Source organism: Lagenorhynchus albirostris, chromosome 21 (genome assembly GCF_949774975.1).
Source record: "Lagenorhynchus albirostris chromosome 21, mLagAlb1.1, whole genome shotgun sequence".
Lineage (NCBI taxonomy): Eukaryota > Metazoa > Chordata > Mammalia > Artiodactyla > Delphinidae > Lagenorhynchus > Lagenorhynchus albirostris.
This window is the reverse complement of record NC_083115.1, coordinates 30,500,646-30,527,834: the sequence shown is the minus strand read 5'-3', so window position 1 is coordinate 30,527,834 and position 27,189 is coordinate 30,500,646. Positions and strand designations below refer to the sequence as shown.

The following is a 27,189-nucleotide window of genomic DNA, read 5'->3' as shown; positions in this document are numbered from 1 at the left end:
AGAAAGGCACAGAGGAAGCTTCGTGCCCCGGAGGCGCGGGAAGGTACACTTCCCTGAGCTGGGGCTGATTTCTGCTTCTCCAGGGTCTCCATTTCTTTCAGCTCAGAGATGCAAAACCAGAGGACGTCCTACAAAAAGCTGTAGAGGAAAGACGACTTTAGGTAGGGTGGGAGAAAGCTAAAAGAAGCTTGGCTGTAAGCCAGGCCGCCTCACCTACACTCAAAACCCATCCCGGATCTCTGCGGCCAGGTACCCCACGGAGCACACTGTGAGCTTCGCAAACTTAGCGACTTCAACTTTTAATAAGAGGCTAACACGTTAAAATCAAACTTGAAAGCTCCCAGGGTCGTGTAAGCCAAGGCCGAGCAACTTCATACTAACTTTCGGTTGGGTAGTAAAAAAAAAAATCTACGTAGACTTAAGAAGGACGGTAGCGTGGACACCCGGAGCCTGAGGGGCACGAAGACCTCCCGCGCTACCCAGGAGGAGGCCAAGTCTCGCGAGAGTTGAGGCGCCCGGACCGCGCCCCAAGGGATCCGGCGGAGCGGACGGGGCGGGAAGGTGGGCGGGGCGCCGGGACCCAGAGTTCCGGGTTCCCCAGCCGCGGAAGTACGGGGGCACGGCGGCCGTCGGCTTCGTCAGGGTTATTCTTGGCGGCGGCGCGCGGCCATGGCGCGGAAGCTGAACCACCGGCTGCTGCTGCTGTCGCTGCTGCTGCTCTGCCGGGCCCCGGTGTGCAGCTCCGGCCCTCTGCCCTTGATCCTCAACACTTGGCCTTTCAGGAATGCAGCCGTAGCAGGTGCGGGGCCGGGGGCTGCGCTGCCGGAGCTCGCGGGTGGGGCGGGTCGCCGCCGACCGCCGCGAGCTGCTGGGAGCCGGGAGGCGGGCCTTCCGCAGCCTCCCCTGCGGCCTTTCCCGCAGCCGCGGCGCCTCGGGCACTGGACCCTCCTCCCCGCCACTGCTGCATTTTAGATCCTCAGCGTTCTTTGTGACTCCCTCTCTGCAGCCCCGAGTCACTGTATTTTCCACCCTGCTGCCGACCCGGAGCAGTTACGGCCTTTCTGCTCAGACTCTTCCTCCAGTGGCTCCTACGCCGGCTTTTGCGTGACCTCCAGCCCTTTCCTGCCTTTCCACCTCCCCTTTGGAGCCCGTCACATCTCCCCAGTACCCTCCACTTAGGCTTCGCCGACGACTAAGTTCCCCAACAAAGCGTGGTCGCTTTACGTGTACTTTTTGTTGCTGCATGCTGACGCGCTGTATTTGCCACCTGGCAAAGGACTTCCAACCTTGGTTATACGTTAGGATCATCCTCAGAGCTTCTCAAAAGGACCCGTGCCTGGGCCCTACCTCCTGAGGTTTTCCTTTCACTGCTGGAACCAAAGTTTTTTTTTTTTTTTTAAAGCTGCCTAAGTGATGTTGATTTGCAGTCCGGATTGAGAACTACCAAACTAAGATATTACCTCTTCAGGAAGACTTCCCTCATTTACTGTCTTCAAACCCAGTCTGAGTCAGGTGCCAGGCTTGCGTGCTTTGATATCATCCTGAACATACCATTACCTTGTCGTTTTCTTATCCTACTTGTTTCATTCAGTTTAAGACATACTACCCTAGTAGTTTCAGACCCTTCTCCCCTATTTGAGGCTGCTAATATAATTTTCTGGGGCTGAATTAGCTTTAGAATTTGATGGAGCTAAGTTTGTATGTTATAGGCAGTGCATATGATTCAGAGAAAAAATGAGGAAACAGGCTGTGAGAAAGAAATTCCCAGCGATAATGAGACAGAAAAGAAAGTTCAGGGCCCTGGGCTGGGAACAATTCTGTGTATGTTGTCTGAATTCAGAAGGGGGGGAAAACTTCTCTAAATATACTTTCAAGCCTGTTCTTTCAGTGGTGATGCTTATTATTTACCAATAGTGTCATTAACCCGTCAAGGAATTCTATTTTTATTAGTAAAGAAATTGACTACTTAACACCTTCCCCCCCCCACCATTCCATGTTTGGGGCTCTGGAGAACATAGTTTAGTGTTAAAAGCATGGCCCCTGGAACCAAAATGGTGACTTTTGAATCCTGACGCTGCTGTCGACTAAGCTGTGTGACCTTGAACAAATAGCCTCTCTGGGTCTGTTTCTTCCTCTTTAAAATAAGGATAGTAATTGTACAGTACCAGAAAGATTAAATGAATTATCCACGTGAAGCCCACGTTGTAATTATTTGCTGTTATTTTGTTGTTATGGAGACTTGCTGGTATATTTTTAATAATCTGATGATGCAGAAGAAATTTACGGGGCTATGATTTCATGAATTTTCAGTTTTCCTTTTAGTAGCTTCAATTGTAACTTATAAAACTGAAGGAGAGAATACTTCTTTTCTCACACACACACAGTAGAAACAGGTATTATTAATAAGTGAAAAAAACCTCACTTTGCATCAGTAGCCAAAGTCTGAATTCTTCACGGTAAAGGGTTGTGTTATGTAATTCTGTCTATATCACTGACTGCTTTGCACCACCTGATAGACGAAAATTTCAGTTTAACTTGGAGTAAATGTGAAAACAGTTTTAAAAATAGGAGTTTTCAAGCCGTTTTTGGTTTGTTGCCTTTGGCATTGAAAATAAATGCGTGTCTACACAAAAAAATGCGTGTCTATACAAGCACTCTTGGGGTTTGATTGCCAGCGTGGAGGACGTTAGCATCTGGAGGGTCTGCGCTGGACGCGGTTGAGAGCGGCTGTGCGGCGTGTGAACAGGAGCAGTGTGACGGCACCGTGGGCTTTGGCGGCAGCCCCGACGAGTCTGGAGAGACCACCCTGGATGCCATGATCATGGACGGGTAGGAGCGCCCTGAAAAGCCTTAGTGCTCTCTGCACCTCCGCTGCAGGTTGAGTTACATGTATGGCTGATTAGTCTTCTACTGAGAGCAAGATGGACAAATATATGTGTGTTTTTAAAATTTTTATTGGGGTGGAGTTGATTTACAATGTTGTGTTAGTTTCAGGTGTACAGCAAAGTGAATCTGTTATACATATATCCACTTTTTTGTAGGTTCTTTCCCATGTAGGTCATTACAGAGTACTGAGTAGAGTTCCCTGTGCTGTACAGTAGGTCCTTATTGTTTATCTGTTTTAGATATAGTATAGTGTGTTATATGTCAATCCCAATCTCCCAATTTATCCCTCCCCCCGCAATATATAAGTTTTGATGCAGGTCAAAAGCCCTAGCATATTGTACTTGGCCTTTCCAAACACAAGGCGTTTCCCCCTCAATTAAAAGAAAGTCATGCAGCAACATGGAGGGACCTAGAGATTATCATACTAAGTGAAGTAAGTCAGAAAAAGACAAATATCGTATGATATCACTTATTTGTGGAATCTAAAAAAAACGATACAAATGAACATATTTACAAAACAGAACTAGACCCAGAGACAGAGAAAACAAACTTATGGTTACCAAAGGGGAAAGGTACAGGAGGGATAAATTAGGAGGTTGGGATTAACATTTACATACTACTATATATAAAATAGGTAAACGACAAGGACCTACTGTATAACGCAGGAAACTATACTCAATATCTTATAATAACCTATAATGGAAAAGAGTCTGAAAAAGAATATATACATATATAGAACTGGTTCACTTTGCTGGACACCTGAAACTAACACAACATTGTAAATGAACTATACCTCAATAAAAATTTTATTTTGAAAAAAAAAGAAAATCATAATCATAGTAGAAAACTATCACATTGAGGTAGGTAGTCTCCTTAGAACAGGGAGAGCCCCAAGGTACAGAAATACATCTCTGACCTGGTAAACCATCATTTACCCACCAACCACAAACGCTGTGGGTTGCCTGACCTGAAGCCTTAAAACCCCTTTCAAAAGCCATATTTAAAACGAGCCATGGGAAACTGAGAGTTTTAGTGCTCTGGGAACATAGGGGTAATAGAGTCTCTGTTCCTTAATATGCCTGAATGTGGGAATTTGTATGAACTTCATGGATGTGCCGTCACGTCTACGTCAAGACAGTGGAGTTTATCCTACAAAACACTATAGCTTGAAGTAAAGCAATTTTTAAAAAATTTGTGAACCTATAAAAATACCTTAAAAGATCTTACTGCACTTTTTTCTTGCAGTACTACCATGAACGTAGGAGCAGTGGGAGATCTTAGACGAATTAAAAACGCCATCGGGGTAGCACGAAAAGTACTGGAACACACGACACACACACTGTTAGCAGGAGAGTCAGGTATATTTTAACTGTACTCAATTTTTATGTAGGCTTGTGTCTATCGTCTTCACTGTGAAAAAAAGGACTCAGTATAAAATGGTGGATAAAAGCAGACCTAAGTTCAAATTCAAGCTGTTTTACTTAATATCTATTTAACTTTGGATAAGTTACTTAACCTCTAAATTGTACTTTCTTCACGTTTAAAATAGGATTTTTAGAAACCAGTTTATTATTAATAAATGAGTAATTGCTGGAGGGAAACAGGATTCAGCATTATTTCTCTTCTTGTATTACATTTTTATGGGTGTAAGACCCAGGGCGCATAAGGTAACAGAAGATGGGAACGGATGGGGTTTTGCTGTGGCAACGGCACTTTCTTGAACACCTCCCAAGGTATATACCCAGGACCATACCGTGATCTGTATTCAAAAAGATCGTTCTTAACCACGTATTAGCTCACAGTTCCAGTAGGCACCCTTCCATTTTGTTGAAACAGAATGGAAAACTACCTGACAAACACAGGAGCTGTCAGTCTTTCATGGAATCCAGTGGTGCCTTTATTTGGCGTCTCAACGTTGTTTTACGCTCTGGGCATCGCACCCCAGTTAGAGTCGCGGTTGTTCCGAGGTGTCCCTTTCCTTTTGTGAAGCAGAAGCAGGGAGATTCTGGAGGGAAGGTGGGAGAGGAGAGTTGTCATCACACCGCCCACAAGGGTCTCAGCAGATCAGGGTCAGGAAGGATGTAGGGAAGTCGAGATCCAGAAACCGATGCCCGTAACACTCTTCACGTGTGAATACTCCCTTGACCATCTGTGTTTACCCCCAGGATGGCTGCGCTCCACGTACGAGACAGCTGACCCCCAGCACTTCCTGTGCATACATTTTGTTTAAAAGATAATACTTAACTCATTTGCATTTTTCTTCCTCATCTCCAGCCACCAAGTTTGCCGAAAGCATGGGCTTTATCAACGAGGATTTATCTACCAATGCTTCGTGTGCTCTTCATTCAGATTGGCTGGCCTGGAATTGCCAGCCAAATTACTGGAGGGTACGTATGCATGATATTTTAAAGTTAAGTTATTTGAAAATACTACGTGACATCCCTTCCACTCTCAGTCATCCACCTGTTGCCTACAGTGCTAATCAGCACCCTGGTTGCACTTCAGAATCAACGACTGATGCCAACTCTGGGCACAGGATGGTCTCAAAAGCTCCCCAGCTACATCCGATCCACGTCCTGAGTGGGGAACTCCCGGCCCCTGGCAGTGGTTTCAAGCTGTGAAGGTTCTGCTGTGGGAGAAGGGCTGCCTCACTCTGAACTGCTCTGCTGTGTTTCCTTGTAACAAAAGGTTCCATGTATTAAGAAAACAAAGTTTGGAAACCATTAGTCTAAAATATTTCTTATATTTTATCTATGTGAAGTATACCCAGTATCTTGCCCTTTCTTAACTTGGGAATTTATACTATTAGGTGTCTAGTATGTTACCAGGAAGATAATTTATCTTTAAGTCAATGGGACTTTGAGCCTAAATCGGTTTGTCTTTGCTACCCAGAATCCTGCTGTGGAGCGTGTTAGTCTTTTACCTGTTTCTTCGCCAAATCCTAATCACCTCTGAGTAACCAGGGAGTCACTTGAAAGAGGCCACTGCGTGAAACCAGGTCATGAGAGGCACCTGGTGCACAAATGAACAAGACATGAGTTGTAGGTTTCTTGCTTTAATACTAATCCATATCCACAACCTGAACTTATGAATTTGGATTATTTTCCTGAGCCTTTAAGATTCATAAAAGAATCTGAGAGTACAGCTTAGGATATGTTCACATGTACCTAGCTTTGAAAAATAGAAGATTTTAAAATAGATTTTGCTTTAAATTTCAGAGTAGCTCTTCTTAGGTCAGGGAACAAATTCTAAAATTTAAAAGTCATGTTCTGTACCTGACTTCTTTGAGAAATCTAAAAAAAAATCTAATCTAAAAATCTTCATTTATATTTGCCATTGTGCTGAGAATTTTTGGCATATATAGAGAAAAACTGGGGATCTTTTCCGGATAATATAAATGTCTCTTCCGTATTATATAATTCTGAGACCAGACTAGGTATTTAGTAAAATTATATCCATCTGTCCACATAAGACTTAGCTAACCTTTGGCTTTTAATTCTTATCTTTCAGTTACCCGATGTCCTTTTGGTTTCTTGCTAATGTTTAGCGATTGTACATAACTACATGCTGGTTTCTAAAATCACCCTTTCTAAAAAATAAAACTTAAATCTCGTTTACAGAATGTTGTACCAGATGCTTCAAAATACTGTGGACCCTACAAACCACCTAGTATCTTAAAGCGAGATGGTTCTACTTACAGAGAAACAGGAGATAGTTACGGTCATGATACTATTGGTAATTTGCCTTCTATACCGTTTTTATGGTTAAAGTTCAGCTAGTTTTAATTGCTCTCCTGTAGTTCTTAACTTCTTTATCCTTAATCATGTACCAGAAGGTGATTTTGATTAAGTGGCAATTAAGAAAACACACACACACACACACACACACACACACACACATTCTTTTCATATCATCTATATATATTTTGGCAAATTTACTTTATACATAAATCTGATGATTATTCACTTGGGGATTTTAAAATCTTTGTTTGATATTTAGTTCTTTAATAATGTTATGTTTGCCACATTCAAATGATCTTTCCAGTCATTTCCTGTAATGTTGAAAATTTCCATTAGTCTATAGCCGTGATTCTCTTTGGCATTACCTTTGAAAAAGCATTGAAAAGTGAGCAATTTGAAGTGAGGATATGGGGTGTCTACAAAATGATGCTGTGAAACGAGGTCATTAAAAAACACAGATATTACCACTGGTGTAATTTTCAATATTCCCAAGATTCCTATTGTCTTCTACCTGAAAATAATGGAAGACGATATTTATATTACCAACTGCGCAATTATTTGGTTATATTTGAGGTACACTTTAGAGTTGATACCTACAATGATTTTTTTTTTAATTTCTAGGCATGGTTGTCATCCATAAGATGGGAAATATTGCTGCTGGTACATCTACAAATGGTATAAAATTCAAAATACCTGGGTTAGTGTTTCTAAAAACCAGATCTCGAAAATATGTAGTGAGTATCAACCAATATGTCCTAGGTGCTATGGGGATGCAAAACGCAAAGCACAACCCTACTCTCACAGCTAAGTTTATTGTGAAAGAAAATAAATTAGTAGCTGCTAAGTGCAAAGGAGAAGGTGTCTCAGCCAGGGCTGCAGAGTTTAGGGATGGTGATGTGATCAGATTAAGCTGGGGCCATCAGGGGCCTGGAGAGAGGGGCCTGGAGAGAGGGGCTGGGAGCTGACCCTGACCCTGAGAGAGGGACCAGGGACATCCAGGCCAAGGCACTAGCAGATCCAAAGTAGCTCAGGTTCAGGGCTCCCAATGGCCAGAAACAAAACCGCACATCTGTCGGGTGCGGGGGAGGAGGCCAGAGCCAGATTTCAGGGGGTCTTTAAGGATTTCTGGATTTTATTTCGAAGTAGTAGAAAAGCATGGAAGGTTTATTACAAGGAAAAACTTGAGTAAAATGTTGGCACCTGACCTAGACAGCAGGAATAGATTGTAGGTGAGGAAAACCAGTTGGAACCTGCTGAGATAATCCAGGAATGAGATGGTAAAGGATGGCGGTGGTGGAACAGTCACCGTGAACCTGTGCCATCCCGCCACGCATGATGGGCTGCTGTGCGATTCTCATGTAATGAGTGAATGCGGGTTTATGAAAACCTAAGTGGAAAAACTAAGGGAAGTCTATCCTCTGTATTCTGATGAAGAATTTACTTGAAACAATAGTCAGTGACTAAGTAGAAACGTCTCCTAAAAGAATTTTCTGCACTTGACCTCCCGTCCCGAATGCCCGTGCCGTGCCCTCCCGAAGCCGAATAGGAGACTCGCCAATACCTGGCTCCGGGGCCTACGCCGACGGCGCTGCGGGGGCTGCAGCAGCTACCGGGGACGGCGACACCCTGATGCGCTTCCTCCCAAGGTGCGCCCTCCTACGTCTGGGACTTCAGGGACCTTAGAAGGGGATATTGTCCCTCAAGAGAGAAAATAATTGTCTTTGCCGCGTGATCCGCATTTGTGTGTACGAGAGCTTTTCAGAAAGCCTGTTACCAGCTCTTGGCGCCGTCCCTTTGACGATCCTAATCATTCAGATGAAGCAGCCACAGTCCTGAAACAACAACTCGGCTCACTCGTTCGCAGATGAGAGTGCTTAGGGTCTATTTAAACAACTTACGCAAGGCCACTGAGTAAGGCCCGCGATAATTGATGACAGAAGTAGAAAATGCAGTCGCCGTGTACAATTAATTACTGAGAGAGAATCCTTGCAACTACATGTTTTGCGCATGCCTAGTCTTTTCCCCCGTTGACTGCAGCCCCATTTCTTACTTAAATATAACCTCTATACTTTATGACTTCAGGCTGTTTTTACTAAGTAACAGTTATTCAGCTGAAGCCCAAAATAAAAGTCCTTATCTGAAATGAGTGGGTGGATTAGTTGAAAAGGTAGACACGGTATCAAGGTTTACTGCCTTTCCTGTTGATACTCTCACAGGAGTTACCTCTTTTCACTTACATGCACTGTATTTTGTCAGTTGTGACAATTTTGATGGTTTTAGATGTCTAACCTCAATAACCAAATCTGGAGTTAGCTTATTCTCTGATACTAAAGTTCTGCCTCTGTTGAAATCAGCTACCAAGCTGTAGAATACATGAGAAGAGGAGAAGATCCCACCACAGCGTGCCGGAAAGTGATTTCAAGAATCCAGAAGTATTTCCCCAACTTCTTTGGGGCTGTGGTATGTGCTAACGTGACTGGAAGTTATGGTAAGTTTTATCCGAAATTCATATTTATGTGAACCTGCAAATGTTGATGAGGACAGAGACTTTAAAACGCTGTTGGGTATTTTAATCCTCTGCGATAGAAACAGGGACTGTATTGAGTAGGCAATGGATAAATGTTAATTGTTGAGTCAAGACCCCCAGAGTGTTAGAAGTGTACCTGAAAGTCTCCTCTGTTGACTGGCGGTGGTTAGGATCCAGTCTTTGGCTGTTCGGTCTTACCCTTGACGTCCGTCCTAAGGAAAGTTTAGCTTCGGCTCGAGTATATGCTGAGATGGGCTAACGTAGTCAGATGTTTTTATTCATTAGAAGTACGTAGGGATACACGATCTTCCCCACTTCTCTGTTCATTATTTAAAGGTCTCAGTCATTTAGATCTCAGGGCCCCCAGGTACAAAATGTATTACCAATTAGTAAACTAAAGGCGTTAGCAGAATTATTTTCGCACTGTATCTGAGGCATGTCCTTTGCTTCATTTACTTTCCATATGAGCCCATCACAGTTTCAAAGCATTTCAAGATCAACCAGTGCCGCTCCTCATTGGTGAGGTTTCAGACGGGGAAGATACACAGCCTAGTGATCAATCCAGCTCATTAGGTTAGACTGCTTATTACTGTGCTTTGATCTTTTACTTCCCACAGTTTGGTATCTGAAAAACTTGTCTGAGGAATTCCATACTCTTTTTTAAGTACTAAAATACAAAAGTCGATGTAAGTTATGGGTGGGGAGGCTTTGTGTCTAAAATAAATCAGTTTCATTGATTCCCTCTTAGGAAATAAACCTTAGAAGGCTCAACGTTAGATTTAACAGGATGTAAAAATGATAATTATATAATTGTAGATGAATTTAAAATCGACCAGCCCCTTGTATTTAAAGTAATGGCATTAGAAGGGCTCCCTCCAGGTGTCTGAGCAGGTGAAGAAATCACTGCTGTCTGACAGAGAGCATCTTGACAAAACAAGGCTCACTTTCTACCCGTGTAGAAGCGTAGAAAAGAGCAGGGTGCCTAGGGAGGGGAGGATTATGGATGGATGAAGGGGATGGCCTAGTCACTAGGGAAATACAGTTGTTAGTGTGTGCCTGAAAATTTTCTTTTTCTACGAAAAGGATATGAAAACATTAAAATAACAGTAGCAATGACCGCATATGTATAGGAGCAAAAAATCAGCCTATATTCTGAGGTTCAAAGAGATGGCTTTCCCACTGCCTTTCTTTCCCCTCATGGACTGTCAGCTAGTCTGCACTAAGGTGGATACACAGCCCACTTCCGTGTGGCCCGACTGGACAGCAGGTACACAACAGCCAGTGTGGAGTTGGGGAAGCAATGTCTGTATTGGTTGTAAATGACACGTGCATTCTGTATTTAACCAAACAACTTTTTCTCTTCTTGGCCCCAGGTGCTGCCTGCAATAAACTTTCAACATTTACTCAGTTTCATTTCATGGTTTACAATCCTCTAAAAAGTGAGCCAACTGAGGAAAAAGTAGACTGCATCTAATCCATCTTTTCTGTCCACATCTCTACTTAAAGAAGAAACAGAGGCTGAAAAGGCTGCTCACTGTCATCGTATAACGTGCCTCATGTATTCTAAAATTCTTTGTGTAAAATAAGCACAGAAATTTTATGCTAAAAGCATTTTCACTTTCTGTATCTGAAAATTTTTTATTATCTGTTTTTCTTTAAGCTTTGTATATCCCCTGAAAATATTTGTATGTATTTTGTATATGTTTAAATTTTGAGTGATATTTGGATTTCTGCTCAGTGTTTCAAGAAATTGCTACTTTGGGGATTTATTTCCATAAATAAATGATACAGTAAAGTGATATAGTAAAGCCACAAGAAATAATCTATATTTGGATACTTAAAATAATTAGAGTAGCCAAGGATTTTAGACCCAAAGAAAAAGGTAACAATGAGTCACAGCATAAGTTCTGACTGAATCTCAGTACCTTAGAGTAATATGTCTCTTATCGCTGATTATCAGTTGTACGTAATGCTCTCTTCTAGCTTGAAGAGGAAAGAATGCTGTTAATCATAAAGGTACGTTTTGTTTAGCACGTATTAGAAAATGTGGGCCGTCTTCTGACGAGCAACTGTGTTGATTTTCTTGGGCTTCTTCCTCTGATGGTGCGCTCTCAATGTGTGAAGGTTTTTAGCCACCAAAAAAATCTCTGACCTTTTAGCTACAAATATTTAGTATTGATAATTTCTTCCGAAAATGATTTAGGGAACTTGATCTGTACTGTGGTTTTACTAATCTCTTGTGCACATGTTGGTGGTTTGAATTAGCAGTGAGTCAGTAACCCTTGTCTGCCTTGTTTTTTCTGAGCGCTCGGTCAGCCGTCTGCGGACTAGACAGGACTGTAAGTGCGCTTTCTCAGGATCGTCTTTGCTTCATTACCTTCCTTTTACATCAGGAGTCATTAATAAAACTGTATGTACAATATTGTCCCCCACCTTTAGTATATCTGCTCCGTTTCTTCCTACACTCATCTTAAGATTTAATGTTCTTTGTAAGTTAGGGCTAGAAAGCTGTAGTTTTGAGAATGCCCTTAGGTCACCTGTTCTCACACCTTGTCATGTGTCATCACTGTCTGGGGAGCCTCTTCACAAATGCCCTCTGCTCTGTCCCACCCAATCAGAATCTTCACAAATGGGAACTTGAAAGCTGGACTCCGCAGCTGCTGATGGCAGCCTGAAAGCTAATAAGGAAACAGTCCCGCAGCCTCACACTCACAGAGCAGAAGGGGAAATCTGACTCTTGTGGGTTCCCCCAAGGTACATCGACTTGCTAACATTTGATACGGGGCCTTGGAACAAAGGGAAAGAAGCCAGATTTAAACTTGGAGTATATTTATATCAAGATGAAATGCCTGTTTTGTGTGTTTGCCATCCGTTGATACGTTAGGCAGCCATGTACCACCAGAAAAATGAGTTTGAAAGTCTTCATGGCCTGTCACTCCCCAGCAAATGAGAAGTTTAGCTGATCCTGATTTATAGAATTCTGACCTGAAGTTGTTAGACATGTATATGTACACGATATACACATAAACAAAAAAAGGGTCTGTTTCCATTACCAGCACTCAGATGACTCCTTTTGGTTTCAAAAGGCAAATAATAAGCATAATGCATTTTTAATTGAGATATCATATATAGACTATAATATACTTTTAAAGTCCATAATTTTTAATTGTTGAACTTCTTTTTAAAGTGTTATTACATCTGATGCTTGGTATTTGAATTTGGAGCTAAGAACATAATTGAACTCAGTATCTTAATAGTTCAACTTCATTTGAATTAAAAACTGATGACATAAATATGTATCTTAATTGGCTGCTAATTATGAAAATAGATTAAGACCTATTTATGTCACTTTACTGGTCGTTTTTTCAAAAAGATTCCTAGACCTTTAAAAAAGCTTCTAAAAAGGCATATTTAAATTTTTTGCTTGTTTTCTTGAGTACTATGCTATTTATGTGTTACTCAATATATACTCAAGCCCTGTCTTAGGAAGTTAAAAAGATGAGATAACAAGGTCTACAAAAATTGTTCATCTGCGAATTGTTTGTGCCCCATATGTGCTATATGATGAGTCTTTTCATATACAACCCAGGGTCAGCCAGTAGTGAGGTACCATATTTCAGTATTTGGAAAAGCATAGCCGCTTGAAGGGTAACGTCATTGCCACATTCAAAATGGATATAATGGGGAAAGTTAAAGCCGCCATCGTCAACCTATTTGCTTCTGAGTTAAAGGGACAGGAAGTCATATAGTTCTAAGGCAGGGACAGTGCACTAAAGAACTGGGCAACTGACTTAAACCTGTGACCTTTCTATGCTGTGCATTAGATGTGGTTGCTCACGTATTCTCTTTAATTAAAATTTGGTTTCTGGAATGTGGATGGTGACATATAGTAATATGAGAAAATCAGGTATTAGAGTAGATGTGGGAAAACAAGGTCCCTACCAATTGCCAGCAATCTCTCTCTCTTTCTAACTTGTGCAAAATCCTTAAACACCATAAACGTCAAAACACTTCTTTCCACTCCTAAATAAAACCAATGTCATTTGTCTTCCTCTCCTGTTCTGTTTGTGGTAATAAAGGCTGATTGAAAATTAAACCAAAGAGTTAAGAATAAAAGCGATCCAAGCTCACTCAGTTGAGTTCTTATGATGCTAAAGCAGTGTTGTATTGGAGACCCTTTAACCAGGGAGCCAATGGTTAAATTGTTAATGTCCTGAAATCAGCCATGTTGGGAGTATTTATACCACATATGTCAGCAAATATTACTAATTAGGGCTTGTTTTCCCCCTAGAAAGACAGTTTACCAGCATACCATTGGCCAAAAGTGTTTTGAGATATGTAGCATATATATCACGCACACATATGCATACACACGCTGTCTTAGAGGAACTCTGGAACTTAATTCCCACCCTGGCTCCATCACTTACTAGCTGTATGCCCTTGAGCAATTAACTCGTTGTCTTTGTGCCTGAGTTTTCTATAAAATGGGAATGTGGATAATAACAGTACCTACTTTACCAGATTGTTGTGGAGATCTGCCTAAAGTATTTAGAACAGGGTCCCACACAGAAGGTGCTCAGTAAATGGTGGCTAATATCATTGCTGTTATGTAGCCTGAAGCAAGAAATCACACTTTAAATAATATTTTGAGCAACTGTACCTGATACATCATGTATCTTACTGGACACTATTTGCATCATATCGAGCCCCTTGACCTCTGACTCACTGCATTTACTCAGTACTGCTACTGGAAAACCACGTGTGAATATGAAGTTACCTGTGCCCATTATTCTCTGCCTGGGACCACAAAGGTGGCATCTGTACACACCTACACACTTGCCTTCCTTTTCCCACTGTATCTTCCCTGCAAGGAAAAAACACAAGGCAGGAACAGCATCAGTGAAATGAGTTCCTGAGCCTACTTAGTTACGTGTGAAATGTTGCTTGTGGGTGATTATTTCTTAATCACTGTCTGTTACTCAAAGAATGGCTTCTCACAACCCTCCTAACGTATAATAATACAAGTCAAGATGATAAACACGTGCTTATTTCCTCTCCCTCTACTGCTCTAAAATTACGTTTAAAAAGAAGAATAAAGATAAAATAAGTCCACAATATCAAAGGGAATGCAAGGGGATCAGTGGAAGACATCCAGAAAATTCAGAAGATGGAAGAAAACTGTCAAAAAAGAGTGAAGGAGGTTATATCGAGAACTGGTGAAGAAAATCTGCTCATACAACTCTGGGAAGATTGAGAGTTCAGATGTCAGTAATAATACAGTTATCTAGTGAAATATAGAGTTAAAAACAAGAAAATATATATAGGAATCCCCTCTACTCTCTGCCACATGCACACACGCACACACACACAGAGGTTGCACACTTTGGATAAACTTGGAGAAGGAGCTAGGGAAGCTAGCTCAAAGAGTTCCTTTTCCCAAACAAGGCACTCTGCATGCAGCGGTTAACACCATCAGCTCCTAGCTAGCTCATCCTAAAATAAGGACTGCCAATTGCCAAGCCCTGCCCATGTTCACGGAGCACAGATTGGACTTTCTGACAGTTGCATTTCCCTTGAATATTAGATGGTAATCTAGGATTGCTGGATAGTTGAAAAAAGTCTACAAAATGAAAGCCATTTTCTCAATGTAGGAGGAATCATGCATCCCAGAACGAAGCAGGAGGAAAGAGAAATAACTTGGGGACACAAGACAAGAGTAAAAGAGAAAGTGCAAGAAGTATTTTCAGTGAGATTTTAAAATATAATATCCTTCAAAGAAGAACAGGATAGTATGAAAAAGGAGCAAGGTAGAGGAAAGAAAATCTTCAACAAAAAAGAAGATCAAAAAAAAATAGGGCAAATGAATTTCTCAATATAAATAGATACATTTCCCACAGTTTAACGTGTTCACTGATTTTGCTTCAGAGAGAAATAAAAAAACACATGTTCAGACGTTGTGAAGTTTCTAAACTGTTGGATAAGTTTCTAAACGCTCCCAAATAGAAGGAACATGTTGACATACAGGGAATGAGAATCAGGCTAGTGCCAGACCTTTCATCTACAAACACTGGATGCTGGAAAACGAGGAAGCAACCAACACCTTCCTTTTTTTTTTTTTTTTTTCAGGAAAAATTAAAACGATCAACATTAAACAATCATCAAGCAAGAGTAAGGGCTAAAAGAAAGATCTCTATAGACATGTAAGATTCAGAACGTTTACTTTCCACCCATCCTGTCTTATGAAGTTACTTCAGGATATTCTCCAACAGAGTGAGCATAACATTTGGGAGGGAGATGTGGGTCCAAGGAAACAACGGCTTCCAGTTTGAGAGCTTAGTGATGGTAGTTGTACATCAGGCCTGGCATGCTGACTGCATTTGAAAAAAATATGAGGCTAGAATAAAGTTGATTAAAAAAAGTGAGATAAAAAGCAAGAGAGGAGGAGGGGAGAGAAGGAGGAGAAAGTGAAAGAAGAGATAGAGAGAAGCAGGTGGAGAAGAAAGAAGGAAGGGTGTGGAAGAGAGGGAGAGGGAGAGAGGGAGGGAGGAAATTAAGAGAAAGAAAAACTTCAGGAGAAAAAATACGTGGGAGAATCATAATACATAGAGAATATTTCCTGGCTCTACAGGTTATAATAATTGGAGCCTTCAGATAGGCTATGGGTAGGTGAAAAAAGAGACCATACACTTTGTGTCCTCCAAGTTCTCGACTGATTTTGTCAAGGATCTAGAAGTTGAGCTCAAGTGGATGACTGATGCCGCTTCCTTTCATCCCTAACGGGCAGGCAGCTGCCAGTGGCACTCTCCACACAAAATAAGATTATGTCTGATGCGAGAAGCTTAATTTTGTTCTCTGCTGAAGCCCTTTCATATTCAGGATTTATATTATCATTTAGGAAGAAATGCCACATCTCTGAATGTGGTAAAAAGCAGAATCACTGCCCAAATGCCTTAAGCAGCACGTCTGCTTCCTATTTCACTGAATCCCCACATAACTATATCAATAGAACAAGGTAAGCACTGTTAATGATTTTCAACTATTAGAATAATGGTTTAAGCTTTAGCTCTTCCACAACACACACACACACACACACACACAAATGCACCTTGAATGAACTTGTGGGCAGAGCTAGAGAAGCTAGTGTTAAGGTTGCAATCATCACTTCAAGTACTGGAATCCAACACAAAACTTAATCTGGTTAAAGACCAGACTGTGACTGTATACTTGTAGACATGCGTAACAGTAAAATTTAAATATAAATGATAGAAGGCGGGAGGCGGAAATGGGAAGAAAGATCACATAAAAGAGGGGGAGATATTTGTAATATTTTCATCTTACAAAGTGGAAAATCAGGAAATGACACAAGAAACAAAGGTATAGATGTTTACAGGTAAGCAAGAAACAAAATATACCACTATAGTGATTTAACTACAGTGAGAGGCATAAGTAGAATCTTTATCATCTAGACTTGATTAATCAGAGAAGAAGCATAATCATCACTCCCCCTTAATGATACGGAGTTTATCAGCAGGAGAGATCACTGAGCGATTTCTTATGAGGAGAGGAGATGGGAGATAAGAAGGTCACTGATGCTTCCATGATAAGCCTTTCTCTTCTAGAATTTTTAAAAATATATATATATATATATAAAAAATACATCAAAGCTTGTTAAAACTCACTTTATTTATATAAAACATGGTTCATAGGATCTGAGTTTCATAAGTGAAATCCACATTTGAGATCCCTGAGTCTAACTTTGTATTTTGTAGCTGAGTAAGCTGAGACTGAGAGAGAGGTGATTCATAACTTAGAGAGAAGGCCAAATAACTAGTTAGTGTCAGGAACGTGTCACTTGTCTCTGCCTCTGTCAATCAGGTTTATCCAAACAAGGGTGTAACCACTACAGTTAATTCTATTCTTCAAGAAGCTGCTGTTTAATTTTTTTTCCTTCTTCAGCAAGAGCAGTCTGTAAGGTTCTCAAATCCTAGATCAGACATCATGCTCAATAACCTCAAATATATTCATGTAATTCTAAAGAGACTAGATCACATGTAAATGATAATCTCAAGTATCTATATGCTTTAACAAAATACGTTTTGTCCAACATTCCATGTCCTTTTTAAATTACTAGGTGTCTTAGTTTGGGCTGCTAGAATGAAAAACCCTAGGCTGGGTGGCCTAAACGACAAACATCTATTTCTCACAGTTCTGGAGGCCGGAAGACCAAGATGAGGATGCTGGCAGGTCACGTACCTGGTGAGGGCCTCTTCCTGGTTTGCAGATGGCTGTCCCCTTGTTGTGTCCTCACCTGGCAGACAGACAACTCTTATAAGAGTGTCTCACTCTTAGAAGGGCTCCACCTTTATGACCTCATCTAATCCTAATTACCTTCCAGAGGTCCTACCTCCTAATATCACCAGATTGGGAACTGGATTTCAATAGGTGAATTTGGAAATAGTGGGGAGACAGACATTCAGTCCCTAACACTAGGCTTCTAAAAATTTAACTTGTACACAAAATTTCAGATATGGGGGATAAATTCACCGAATCCATGATTCTGATATTCTGAGGCACAGAGGACAAATCCCATATTTTGAGCTGTGGCTATCAATCCTAAGGGCATTTAGTAAGGGTTATTATACATAGGGTAATATTTTTAAAATATATGTATCTTGTAAGACAATTTGTTTGAATTATCTGATACCCTTGACAGTTAAAATAATATGCAAAAAGCATGATAATACCTACCTCCTCCCCTAGATTTGGCTCATTTCATAAAAACATTTCAGTGGATGTAGTTTATCCAGTTGCCTCATTCAACCAGATGTTGGTATTGGAAAAGAACCACTGGTTGATATCATTCAATAAGATTCTCTAGCAGTCTATTGCCAACAAGATAATCTCCTGTTCAGCGGAGCATTCTGAAGCCAAATTACACAAGTCAACTAGAGTTCCTGTGGCAGACTTATAAAACGGAGGGAAAGGAAGTCCCTGATATCACGGGTATAAAAAGCAGGAAGGGCAGAAACACATAGTTATCTGATCATCTACAATTGCATGGAGATGCCCCCCACCCCCACCCCCACGCCTCCCCTGGAGGGTCCTCAGTGTTCTCAGAGAAAACAGTCACTGAAAGAAGATGCACACAGGGCTGTGCAGTGACATCCTAACTGGCTGTAGCGGAGTTTAGGCCTAACTAGCCTTTCTGAGTTAATTCGAATCTCTAATTGTTTGGCTTGGAGAGCAACCAACTCTGCCAGGGCGCTCCCAGCGTCAGAGGTCTCCGTAAGGTTGGTTGAGGCCTTTGCAGATTCTGCATCCCCCCCCCTAGTCCCGCCTCCTTCCTCGTCCTCCCTGGGAGCTGTGTTTGGGCTGCCATCTTGGGATGCACACACATGTTCACGTTTGTTAGCACCTGCCAGGCCTGCGGAGACCTTTCCACTACTTGCCCAGCCGCAGACATTTGCGCTTCTGATCCCTGTTAAGGATCAGAAGAATTAGAAGAATCGTAATGGCTTCTTTCCATGACTTGTTTGTACGTTACCCTTTGTCGACTTAAAAAAAATCCTAAAAAATGTACTACGTGAAGGCTGTGTTTATTCACTGTCTTACTGAGGCCGATAGCCCGGGAGACAGCCTCTCAGCTCCGAAGCGGGAAGCCAGTATATATGTGATTTTAGTAAAGGGGGTGCGTGCAACCCAGAACTCATCTTGGTGGAAGGTTGCTGCTGGTCACGAGGAATGGGTATCTTAGTTAATGGTTTTAGTGCTTTTCTAAGCATGGGAAGAATCCAGGTTTGTAAAATATTTCTCCTAAAAATATCTAACTTTCTGAAGGCCTGATCTACCAGTTTTCCCAGAGCACAGAGGGCCTCATTCCTGACCTCCGCCCTGAACTCCTTTCAAGTTGTGTTAAAGGCCAGCAGCTGCAGTGGTGAATGACTCAATCCTTGTAGAGCCCGATGGTGAGCCACATTCTTTAGTTGGTAACTTGGAGAGGCTACACCTGAGCTACACTGGAAAGAGCATCAGCTGTTGTCGGGACGCAACAGTTCCTAGCAGAGGCGACTCCGGAACCCCACTTAGAAGGAGGGACAGGAATCCAATGGAGAACGGAGGCTCAGGCCCTTCTTGTAACTGAGTTTGCGTAGCGAGCACATGCGTTTCTGTTTTTATGGGGGTCTCCTTTGGGGGCTGCTGGAGAACAGGAGGGGGCTTCCTCCCAAACTCACCCTTGGGTACTGACCCTGGCTCACACTCAGCCCTGGGTTCTTAGGGTCTTCATCTCTGAACCGTGGGTTTCCACAACAGAACCCAAGAGGGTAAACGGGAAACTGGCTACTTTTAGTCCCCAAACCAACACCATCAGCAGGATCTCGGAGCTAACCAAAAATGCAGGTTCTCAGGCCCCGCCCCAGACCTACTGATGCAGAATCCGCATTTTCACAAGACCCTCACTGACACGTATGACTTTGGGATTTAGCAGCACCGAGCCAGAGGGCGCCAAGTCTCCTTCCAGAGGAGCCAGCCTGGTGAATCAGAAAGAACACACACTGGCATTTGGTAGCCCTAAACTGGAGTTTTTTTCTGCCACCACATTATCTATGTGCCATTGGAGAAATTCCTTGACTTGTCAGAACCTTTCTCACATCTGTCATGTTGGGTCTCTTAATATATGTACTGTTTATAAATTGTGAAGCACGTACCACAGTGCCTGGCATACAATAGGAATGAGTATCTTTTAATTCCCCTCCCTCGCCTGCTCTCTCCTGCAGAACCAATATTCTGGGATTCTACGGATCTCAATTCCTGTCATAGACCTCACTTCTACTGCCATTGCCCCCAACTTAAGAAAATAAACATAAATGATCAAATCTGACAAAAGTCAGATCATATACTAAGAACTAATAGCTATCAGTGGCAGCAAATGGAATTAATCCAGGATTTGATATGCAATATCCCTTAGAAATAAACACACGAGCGTCTTCCTCTCCTAGTGTCAGTTCAGCTAGAAACAATCAAGCTAACATTTCTGTTTTTCAGGTTATCAAGGTGATGCTGTTGCTTGGGGGCAAGATGTGCATACCCCTGGAGTGTTGTCTCAAAACAGGGCGACTGTTTACCTATTAAGAGTTTTTAGTCTTTCAAAGTAACTCTGAAGAAATCTGTTTATTCTAAAGAGTTGTTAGGGGAGTGAAATGTCTCCCAAGATACCTTTTTAAATGCTGTTCCACTGTATTTTGAGGTGATATGTTTTGTCTTTTACTGAATAGGTTATTATTCAGAAATGCTCACTTATCTTTACACTCTTCCTTTTGAATTCAACTACACTGTGACTTCTCTGTAAATCTTTTATGAACAAGGTCTCCGGTGGGTCCTCTTTAATTGGTTAAGGATTATCAGCCGAGAACACTGTCAAAACTCTAGACAGCATTTCTTTCTAAAAAAATCATGCACAAAACTTTGCCTGGGATAAGGTGTCTGGATGCAGATAAAAACAAACTGCGCTCTTTGCCCACGAATTCTATTTGAACCTGGCTTGTCAAAACAAGGAGGGCTTTCAAGTGCTCCATTAGCAGTCGTATTCTTGAACAGCTTTGCTTTTTAAAACTGAATAGTTTGTGCTATGATTCCGACAAAACGGAAAGAAGGAAGGGGATTGTAGGCCTTTGCTTATAAAATACTCTTGTAGCTATCCTTTCATGGTAGACCAACAGAAGGTACAAAATGCAAACGCCTCTGAAGGGTTTCCTTCTGTCATCTTACAAATCTAGACAGCAATTTCATTATCCAGTGTGAAGGAATAAACATAAACACACACAGACATCCACCTGCCACATGGACACCATTTCCTTTTTTTTTTCCCTGTTAGGTTATTGTCTACCCCAGAGAATTCATGCTTGACTATGTATTGGCCCAGTTCAAAATCTTCCCTCACCTTCTTCCTTCCTTTCTTACCTGAAACTTGTGAAACATCTTCCCAATCTTTTCCCTATTCATATCACAACATGCACAAATGTCTCCTAGGCTTTTCTGTGTACACCTTTGGAGAGCCCCAATAACTAAGATGACTATTACTACATTTGTAATTAAACGTATTTCTAAATACTGTATTTGGAACTTCCCTGGCGGTCCAGTGGTTAAGACTCTGTGCTTCCACTTCAGGGGGCCTGGGGTTCGAGCCCGGGTGAGGGAACTAAGATCTCGCATGCCGCAAGGCATGGCCAGAAAACAAAATCTAATAAGCAAATTAATTAAATAAATAAATACTGTATTAAACTTAGAAATGGTACTACAGTCAATGTCAGTATGTTTAATTCTAAATTTTCTATGCTATCATACTTCTGCATTGACTGAGTTATTTTACATCACTTTTTAAATCATTTAAAAATAAAACTGGATCACTAATCATTAGAGAAATGCAAGTCAAAACTACAGTGAGGTACCACCTCACGCCGGTCAGAATGGCCATCATTAAAAGGTCTACGAATAACAAACGCTGGAGAGATTGTGGAGCATGTAAGTTGGTGCAGCCACTGTGGAAAACAGTCTGGAGGTTCCTCAGAAAACTAAAAATAGAATTACCACATGATCCAGCAATCCCACTCCTGGGAATATACCTGGACAAAACTATAGTTTAAAAAGATACATGCACCCCTATGTTCATAGCAGCATGGTCACAACGGCCAAAACATGGAAACAACCTAAATGTCCATTGACAGATGAATGGATAAAGAAGACGTGGTACATATATACAGTGGAACACTACTCAGCCATAAAAACAAACAAAATAATGCCACTTGCAGAAACACGGATGCACCTAGAGATTATCATGCTAAATGAAGTAAGTCAGAAAGAGAAAAACAAATACCATACGATATCACTTACATGTGGAATCTAAAATATGACACAAATGAAGGTATCTACAAAAGAGAAACAGACTAATAGACATAGAGAACAGACTTGTGGTTGCCTGGATGGGGTGTGGTGGGAGGGAGAGGGAGGGACTGGGAGGTTGGGATTAGCAGATGCAAACTATTATCTAGAGAATGGATAAAAAACAGGGTCCTACTGTAGAGCATAGGGAACTATATTCAATATCCTGTGATCAACTTTAATGGAAAAGAATATGAAAAAAATGTAAAAAAAAAATAATATTAGCATTCAAAGCCAAGATTAAACTGAAAATGAAAACATGTGCAATATTCTGCCTGATACCATAAGTTGAACTCAGGGAAAACAAGCTGATTCTACTGTTACTATAAATTAAACATCATTAAGAAGATACATTTCCTGCCAAGGTCTTCATAGCAGGCATTCCAAACCTAATACTACATCAGCAAATTTTTGATTATTACTTTTGGCTTACATTCTATTGGGTATAACATCCCTCTGCTTTTAGGAGACGTAAAATTTTTGCCAGCTTTGAGAAGTTGCTTTGGATTGGCATAATTGATAATCAAAACTAAATTATATTAGTCTTTATGCCTTAATATACCTTACTTTGGATTTGCAATGCATTTCAAGATGTCCTTATGTCCATTGTTCTTAGATTTTAGAAAAACCATTCACAGCCATTTGTATATTCAGGAAATTCATGAATCCCAGCACACGCAGAGCTCTGTTTTCCCAAAACCTGCTTTCATTTTGGCAACTCCCAGTCAGCAGTCAGTAGGAAGGGCTTTCCTACCACTCATCCTGCACCAGAGAGAAATTTTCTGCAGGGAACGGGACCAGAGCTGTCCACTCCAAACACAGACGCCTTGCTGGGAGTCCCTTCCCTTCTTTTGAGATTCTGATCTGCTTTGGGAGAAGGGCTCAAAGGGTCAGGGGTAGTTGAAAGAACTTGCACAGGGGACAATTTTTATATTATCTCTTTCACCTGGGAGATTTTTCATAAGCCTGCTCAGAACCTCTCTGCTTGGTATGCAATACAGAAATAATGGGGTAAGTCTCCTAAATTGAATTGAACTGACCATGGATTTGAAGTTGCTGCCTTTCCCACTGAGTTAAAGCCAAACAGAGTTGCCTCCCCTGGCTAAGCTTTGATCAGTAGTTCAGTACTTCCCTCTTCCTGACCCAAATGCATCCAGTCCCCAGCCCTGGTTTTATGAAATGTTCTTGTTCACTTCACTGGAAATGCCTTAACTGCGGCACCTGCTGGCTGTGAAAGTGATTAGGATTTCATGGGCCCAGAGCGTTTCATTTCTACTAAGCCACACCACGAACCGTAAATTAACGCAGGATTATGCCTCAGCATCTACTCTGCAGGCTTGTTTCGAACTGAAAAGGAAAGGGAACTGAAAGGATGAAGAAAAAAAGCAAATGATCCGATGAAAAGTGAACAGCTGTATGAGACCTGACCGTGTGTATTAGCATAAGAGCTTCCTTAGGAGGAAACTAAGAAGCCGACGCTGTGTTACTCCGTTTCTACTGATAAGCAACATCCCTCCTCTCAAGGCCTGACTCACTTTACATATGGAAAATGTCTTACCCTCTGCCAGGATGTATATGGGTCATCTTTTTTTTTTTTTTTGCGGTACGCGGGCCTCTCACTGCCGTGGCCTCTCCCGTTGCCGGAGCACAGGCTCCGGACGCGCAGGCTCAGCGGCCATGGCTCACGGGCCCAGCCGCTCCGCGGCATGTGGGATCTTCCCGGACCGGGGCACGAACCCGCGTCCCCTGCATCGGCAGGCGGACTCTCAACCACTGCGCCACCAGGGAAGCCCTAACTTCTGTTTTAAACCACTAAGTTTTGTGTTGATTTCTTACACGGCAATAGATAAGCAACTGTCATCTTAAGTCAAAAGACAAGATCTTGCAAATGGAATACCTAAGAAACACATCTTAATACAAAGTTGATATCTTTTTTTTAAAACATCTTTATTGGAGTATAATTGCTTTACAATGGTGTGTTAGTTTCTGCTGTATAACAAAGTGAATCAGCTATACGTATACATATCCCCATATATCCTCTCTCTTGCGTCTCTCTCCCACCCTCCCTATTCCACCCCTCTAAGTGGTCACAGAGCACTGAGCTGATCTCCCTGTGCTATGCGGCTGCTTCCCACTAGCTATCTATTTTACATTTGGTAGTGTATATATGTCCATGCCACTCTCTCACTTCATCCCAGCTTACCCTTCACCCTCCTCGTGTCCTCAAGTCCATTCTCTACGTGTCTTTATTCCTGTACTGCCCCTAGTTTCTTCAGAACCATTTTTTTTTTGAGTCCATATATATGGGTTAGGATATAATATTTGTTTTACTCTTTCTGACTTATTTTACTCTGTATGACAGACTCTAGGTCCATCCACCTCACTACAAATAACTCAATTTAGTTTCTTTTTATGGCTGAGTAATATCCCACTGTATATATGTGCCACATCTTCTTTATCCATTCATCTGTCAATGGACACTTAGGTTGCTTCCATGTCCTGGCTATTGTAAATAGTGCTGCAATGAACATTGTGGTACATGTCTCTTTTTGAATTATGGTTTTCTCAGGGTATATGCTCAGTAGTGGGATTGCTGGGTCACATGGTAATTCTATTTATAGTTTTGTAAGGAACCTCCATACTGTTCTCCATAGTGGCTGTATCAATTTACATTCCCACCAACAGTGCAAGAAGGTTCCCTTTTCTCCACACCCTCTCCAGCATTTATTGTTTCTAGATTTTTTGATGATGGCCATTCTGGCTGGTATGAGGTGATACCTCACTGTAGTTTTGATTTGCATTTCTCTAATGATTAATGATGTTGAGCATCCTTTCATGTGTTTGTTGGCAATCTGTATATCTTCTTTGGAGAAATGTCTATTTAGGTCTTCTGCCCATTTCTGGATTGGGTTGTTTGTCTTTTTGATATGGAGCTGCATGTATTGCTTGTAAATTTTGGAGATAAATTCTTTGTCAGTTGCTTCATTTGCAAATATTTTCTCCCATTCTGAGGGTTGTCTTTTGGTCTTGTTTATGGTTTCCTTTGCTGTGCAAAAGCTTTGAGGTTTCATTAGGTCCCATTTGTTTATTTTTGTTTTTATTTCCATTTCTCTAGGAGGTGAGTCAAAAAGGATCTTGCTGTGATGTATGTCATAGAGTGTCTGCCTATGTTTTCCTCTAAGAGTTTTAAAGTGTCTGGCCTTACATTTAGGTCTTTAATCCATTTTGAGTTTATTTTTGTGTATGGTGTTAGGGAGTGTTCTAATTTCATTCTTTTACATGTAGCTGTCCAGTTTTCCCAGCACCACTTATTGAAAAGGCTTTCTTTTCTCCTTTGTATATTCTTGCCTCCTTTATCAAAAATAAGATGACCATATGTGCGTGCGTTTATCTCTAGGTTTTCTATCCTGTTCCATTGATCTATATTCCTGTTTTTGTGCCAGTACCATACTGTCTTGATTACTGTAGCTTTGTAGTATAGTCTGAAGTCAGGAAGCCTGATTCCTCCAGCTCCGTTTTTCTTTCTCAAGATTGCTTTGGCTATTCAGGGTCTTTTGTGTTTCCATACAAATTGTGAAATTTTTTTGTTCTAGTTATGTGAAAAATGCCATTGGTAGTATGTTAGGGATTGCATTGAATCTGTAGATTGCTTTGGGTAGTATAGTCATTTTCACAATGTTGATTCCTCCAATCCAAGAACATGGTATATCTCTCCATCTGTTTGCATCATCTTTAATTTTTTTCAACAGTGTCATAGTTTTCTGCATACAGGTCTTTTGTCTCCTTGGGTAGGTTTATCCCTAGGTATTTTATTCTTTTTGTTGCAAGGGTAAATGGGAGTGTTTCCTTAACATCTCTTTCAGATTTTTCATCATTAGTGTATAGGAATGCAAGAGATTTCTGTGCATTAATTTTGTATCCTGCTACTCTACGAAATTCATTGATTAGCTCTAGTAGTTTTCTGGTAGCATCTTTATGATTCTCTATGTATAGTATAATGTCATCTGCAAACAGTAACAGCTTTACTTCTTCTTTTCCAATTTGGATTCCTTTTATTTCTTTTTCTTCTCTGATTGCTGTGGCTAAAACTTCCAAAACTATGTTGAATAATAGTGGTGAGAGTGGACAACCTTGTCTTGTTTCTGATCTCAGAGGAAATGGTTTCAGTTTTTCACCATTGAGAACGATGTTGGCTGTGGGTTTGTCATATATGGCCTTTATTATGTTGAGGTAAGTTCCCTGTATGCCTACTTTCTGGAGGGTTTTATCATAAATGGGTGTACAGCAGTTAATTTCTTAGCCACATACCTTTAAAGTTAAAATTTTAAAGGAAGTTAACTGAAGAAAAATTAACATCGAACTTGCTAAATTTTTTCTCATTTATTGCATACAAATGGCAATATTTTATTCCCACAGGGAACAGGATGAATGTAACCTTTTTGAACTCCTACCTTCCACCAGGCACTGTCCTAGGCCATGGACATGCAATGGTAAGTCAAAACAGATCATGACCCTGCCCTCTTGGAGCTTACTGTCAAATGGAGAAGAAAGACAGCAATCAAATAATTCCACTACACAATTTGGAATAGGTGTATCACAGTAATTACATATAGTGCTCTGATAACTATAGCAGGAAGATCTGACCTAGCACTGACGACAGCTAAGTGTCCCCCAAAAACATGATACTTAAGTTAATATCATAATGGTGAGTCAGAGTTAATTAGGTAACATGGGGTGGGCATGCTGAGCACATAATTTTCCAGCCTTGGTGTGTACGGTACATTTGAGGAGCTGGAGACAAAGACGATGGTGCAAGATGCAGCCTGAGATCACAGGGCTTGGTAAACTGTCTTACTGCTTATAAATTTTTATCTGAAGAGCCACTGAAGTATTATAAGCAAGTGGCATTGGAACAGAGAAGGGTCTTAGCTTTAATGTTATCTGATTCACATTTTGAAAAATCATTTTGCAGCGTGGAACAAATGATTGCTGGAAAGCAGGATGGCGTTATACAGAATGAAAAAGGAAAAGGGCTGGTGATAATAAACATTGGGGAAATAAAAACAAAATCTTCTTGCATCCCAGAAATCATCTTCACAA

The 27,189-nt window shown here is 41.2% G+C and overlaps 1 protein-coding gene across 6 annotated transcripts; it reads left to right on the top strand.

The window, feature by feature from the left end:
* The first annotated feature begins 597 nt into the window (after positions 1-597).
* On the top strand, positions 598-11,585 carry AGA (aspartylglucosaminidase). Of its 6 annotated transcripts, none has more exons than XM_060136268.1 (9): positions 598-799; positions 2,676-2,829; positions 4,132-4,244; positions 5,161-5,273; positions 6,507-6,621; positions 7,248-7,323; positions 8,165-8,272; positions 8,981-9,114; positions 10,527-11,585. In XM_060136268.1, exons 1-9 carry the CDS (start codon positions 670-672, stop codon positions 10,625-10,627), a joined length of 1,044 nt encoding a protein of 347 aa, XP_059992251.1. In that variant the 5' UTR covers positions 598-669; the 3' UTR covers positions 10,628-11,585. The 6 variants fall into 6 exon arrangements, with proteins under 6 accessions (XP_059992251.1, XP_059992252.1, XP_059992253.1 ...); XM_060136269.1 differs by having other exon boundaries at positions 10,237-11,585; XM_060136270.1 differs by having other exon boundaries at positions 7,248-7,360.
* The last annotated feature ends 15,604 nt before the right edge of the window (positions 11,586-27,189 follow it).

Coding starts and splice junctions, on each gene's coding strand:
- AGA (XM_060136268.1), top strand. CDS start 670: ATGGCGCGGAAGCTGAACCACCGGCTGCTGCTGCTGTCGCTGCTGCTG. Junction 2,830..4,131: donor GATGCCATGATCATGGACGG/GTAGGAGCGCCC, acceptor TTTTTCTTGCAG/TACTACCATGAACGTAGGAG. Junction 9,115..10,526: donor TAACGTGACTGGAAGTTATG/GTAAGTTTTATC, acceptor TCTTGGCCCCAG/GTGCTGCCTGCAATAAACTT.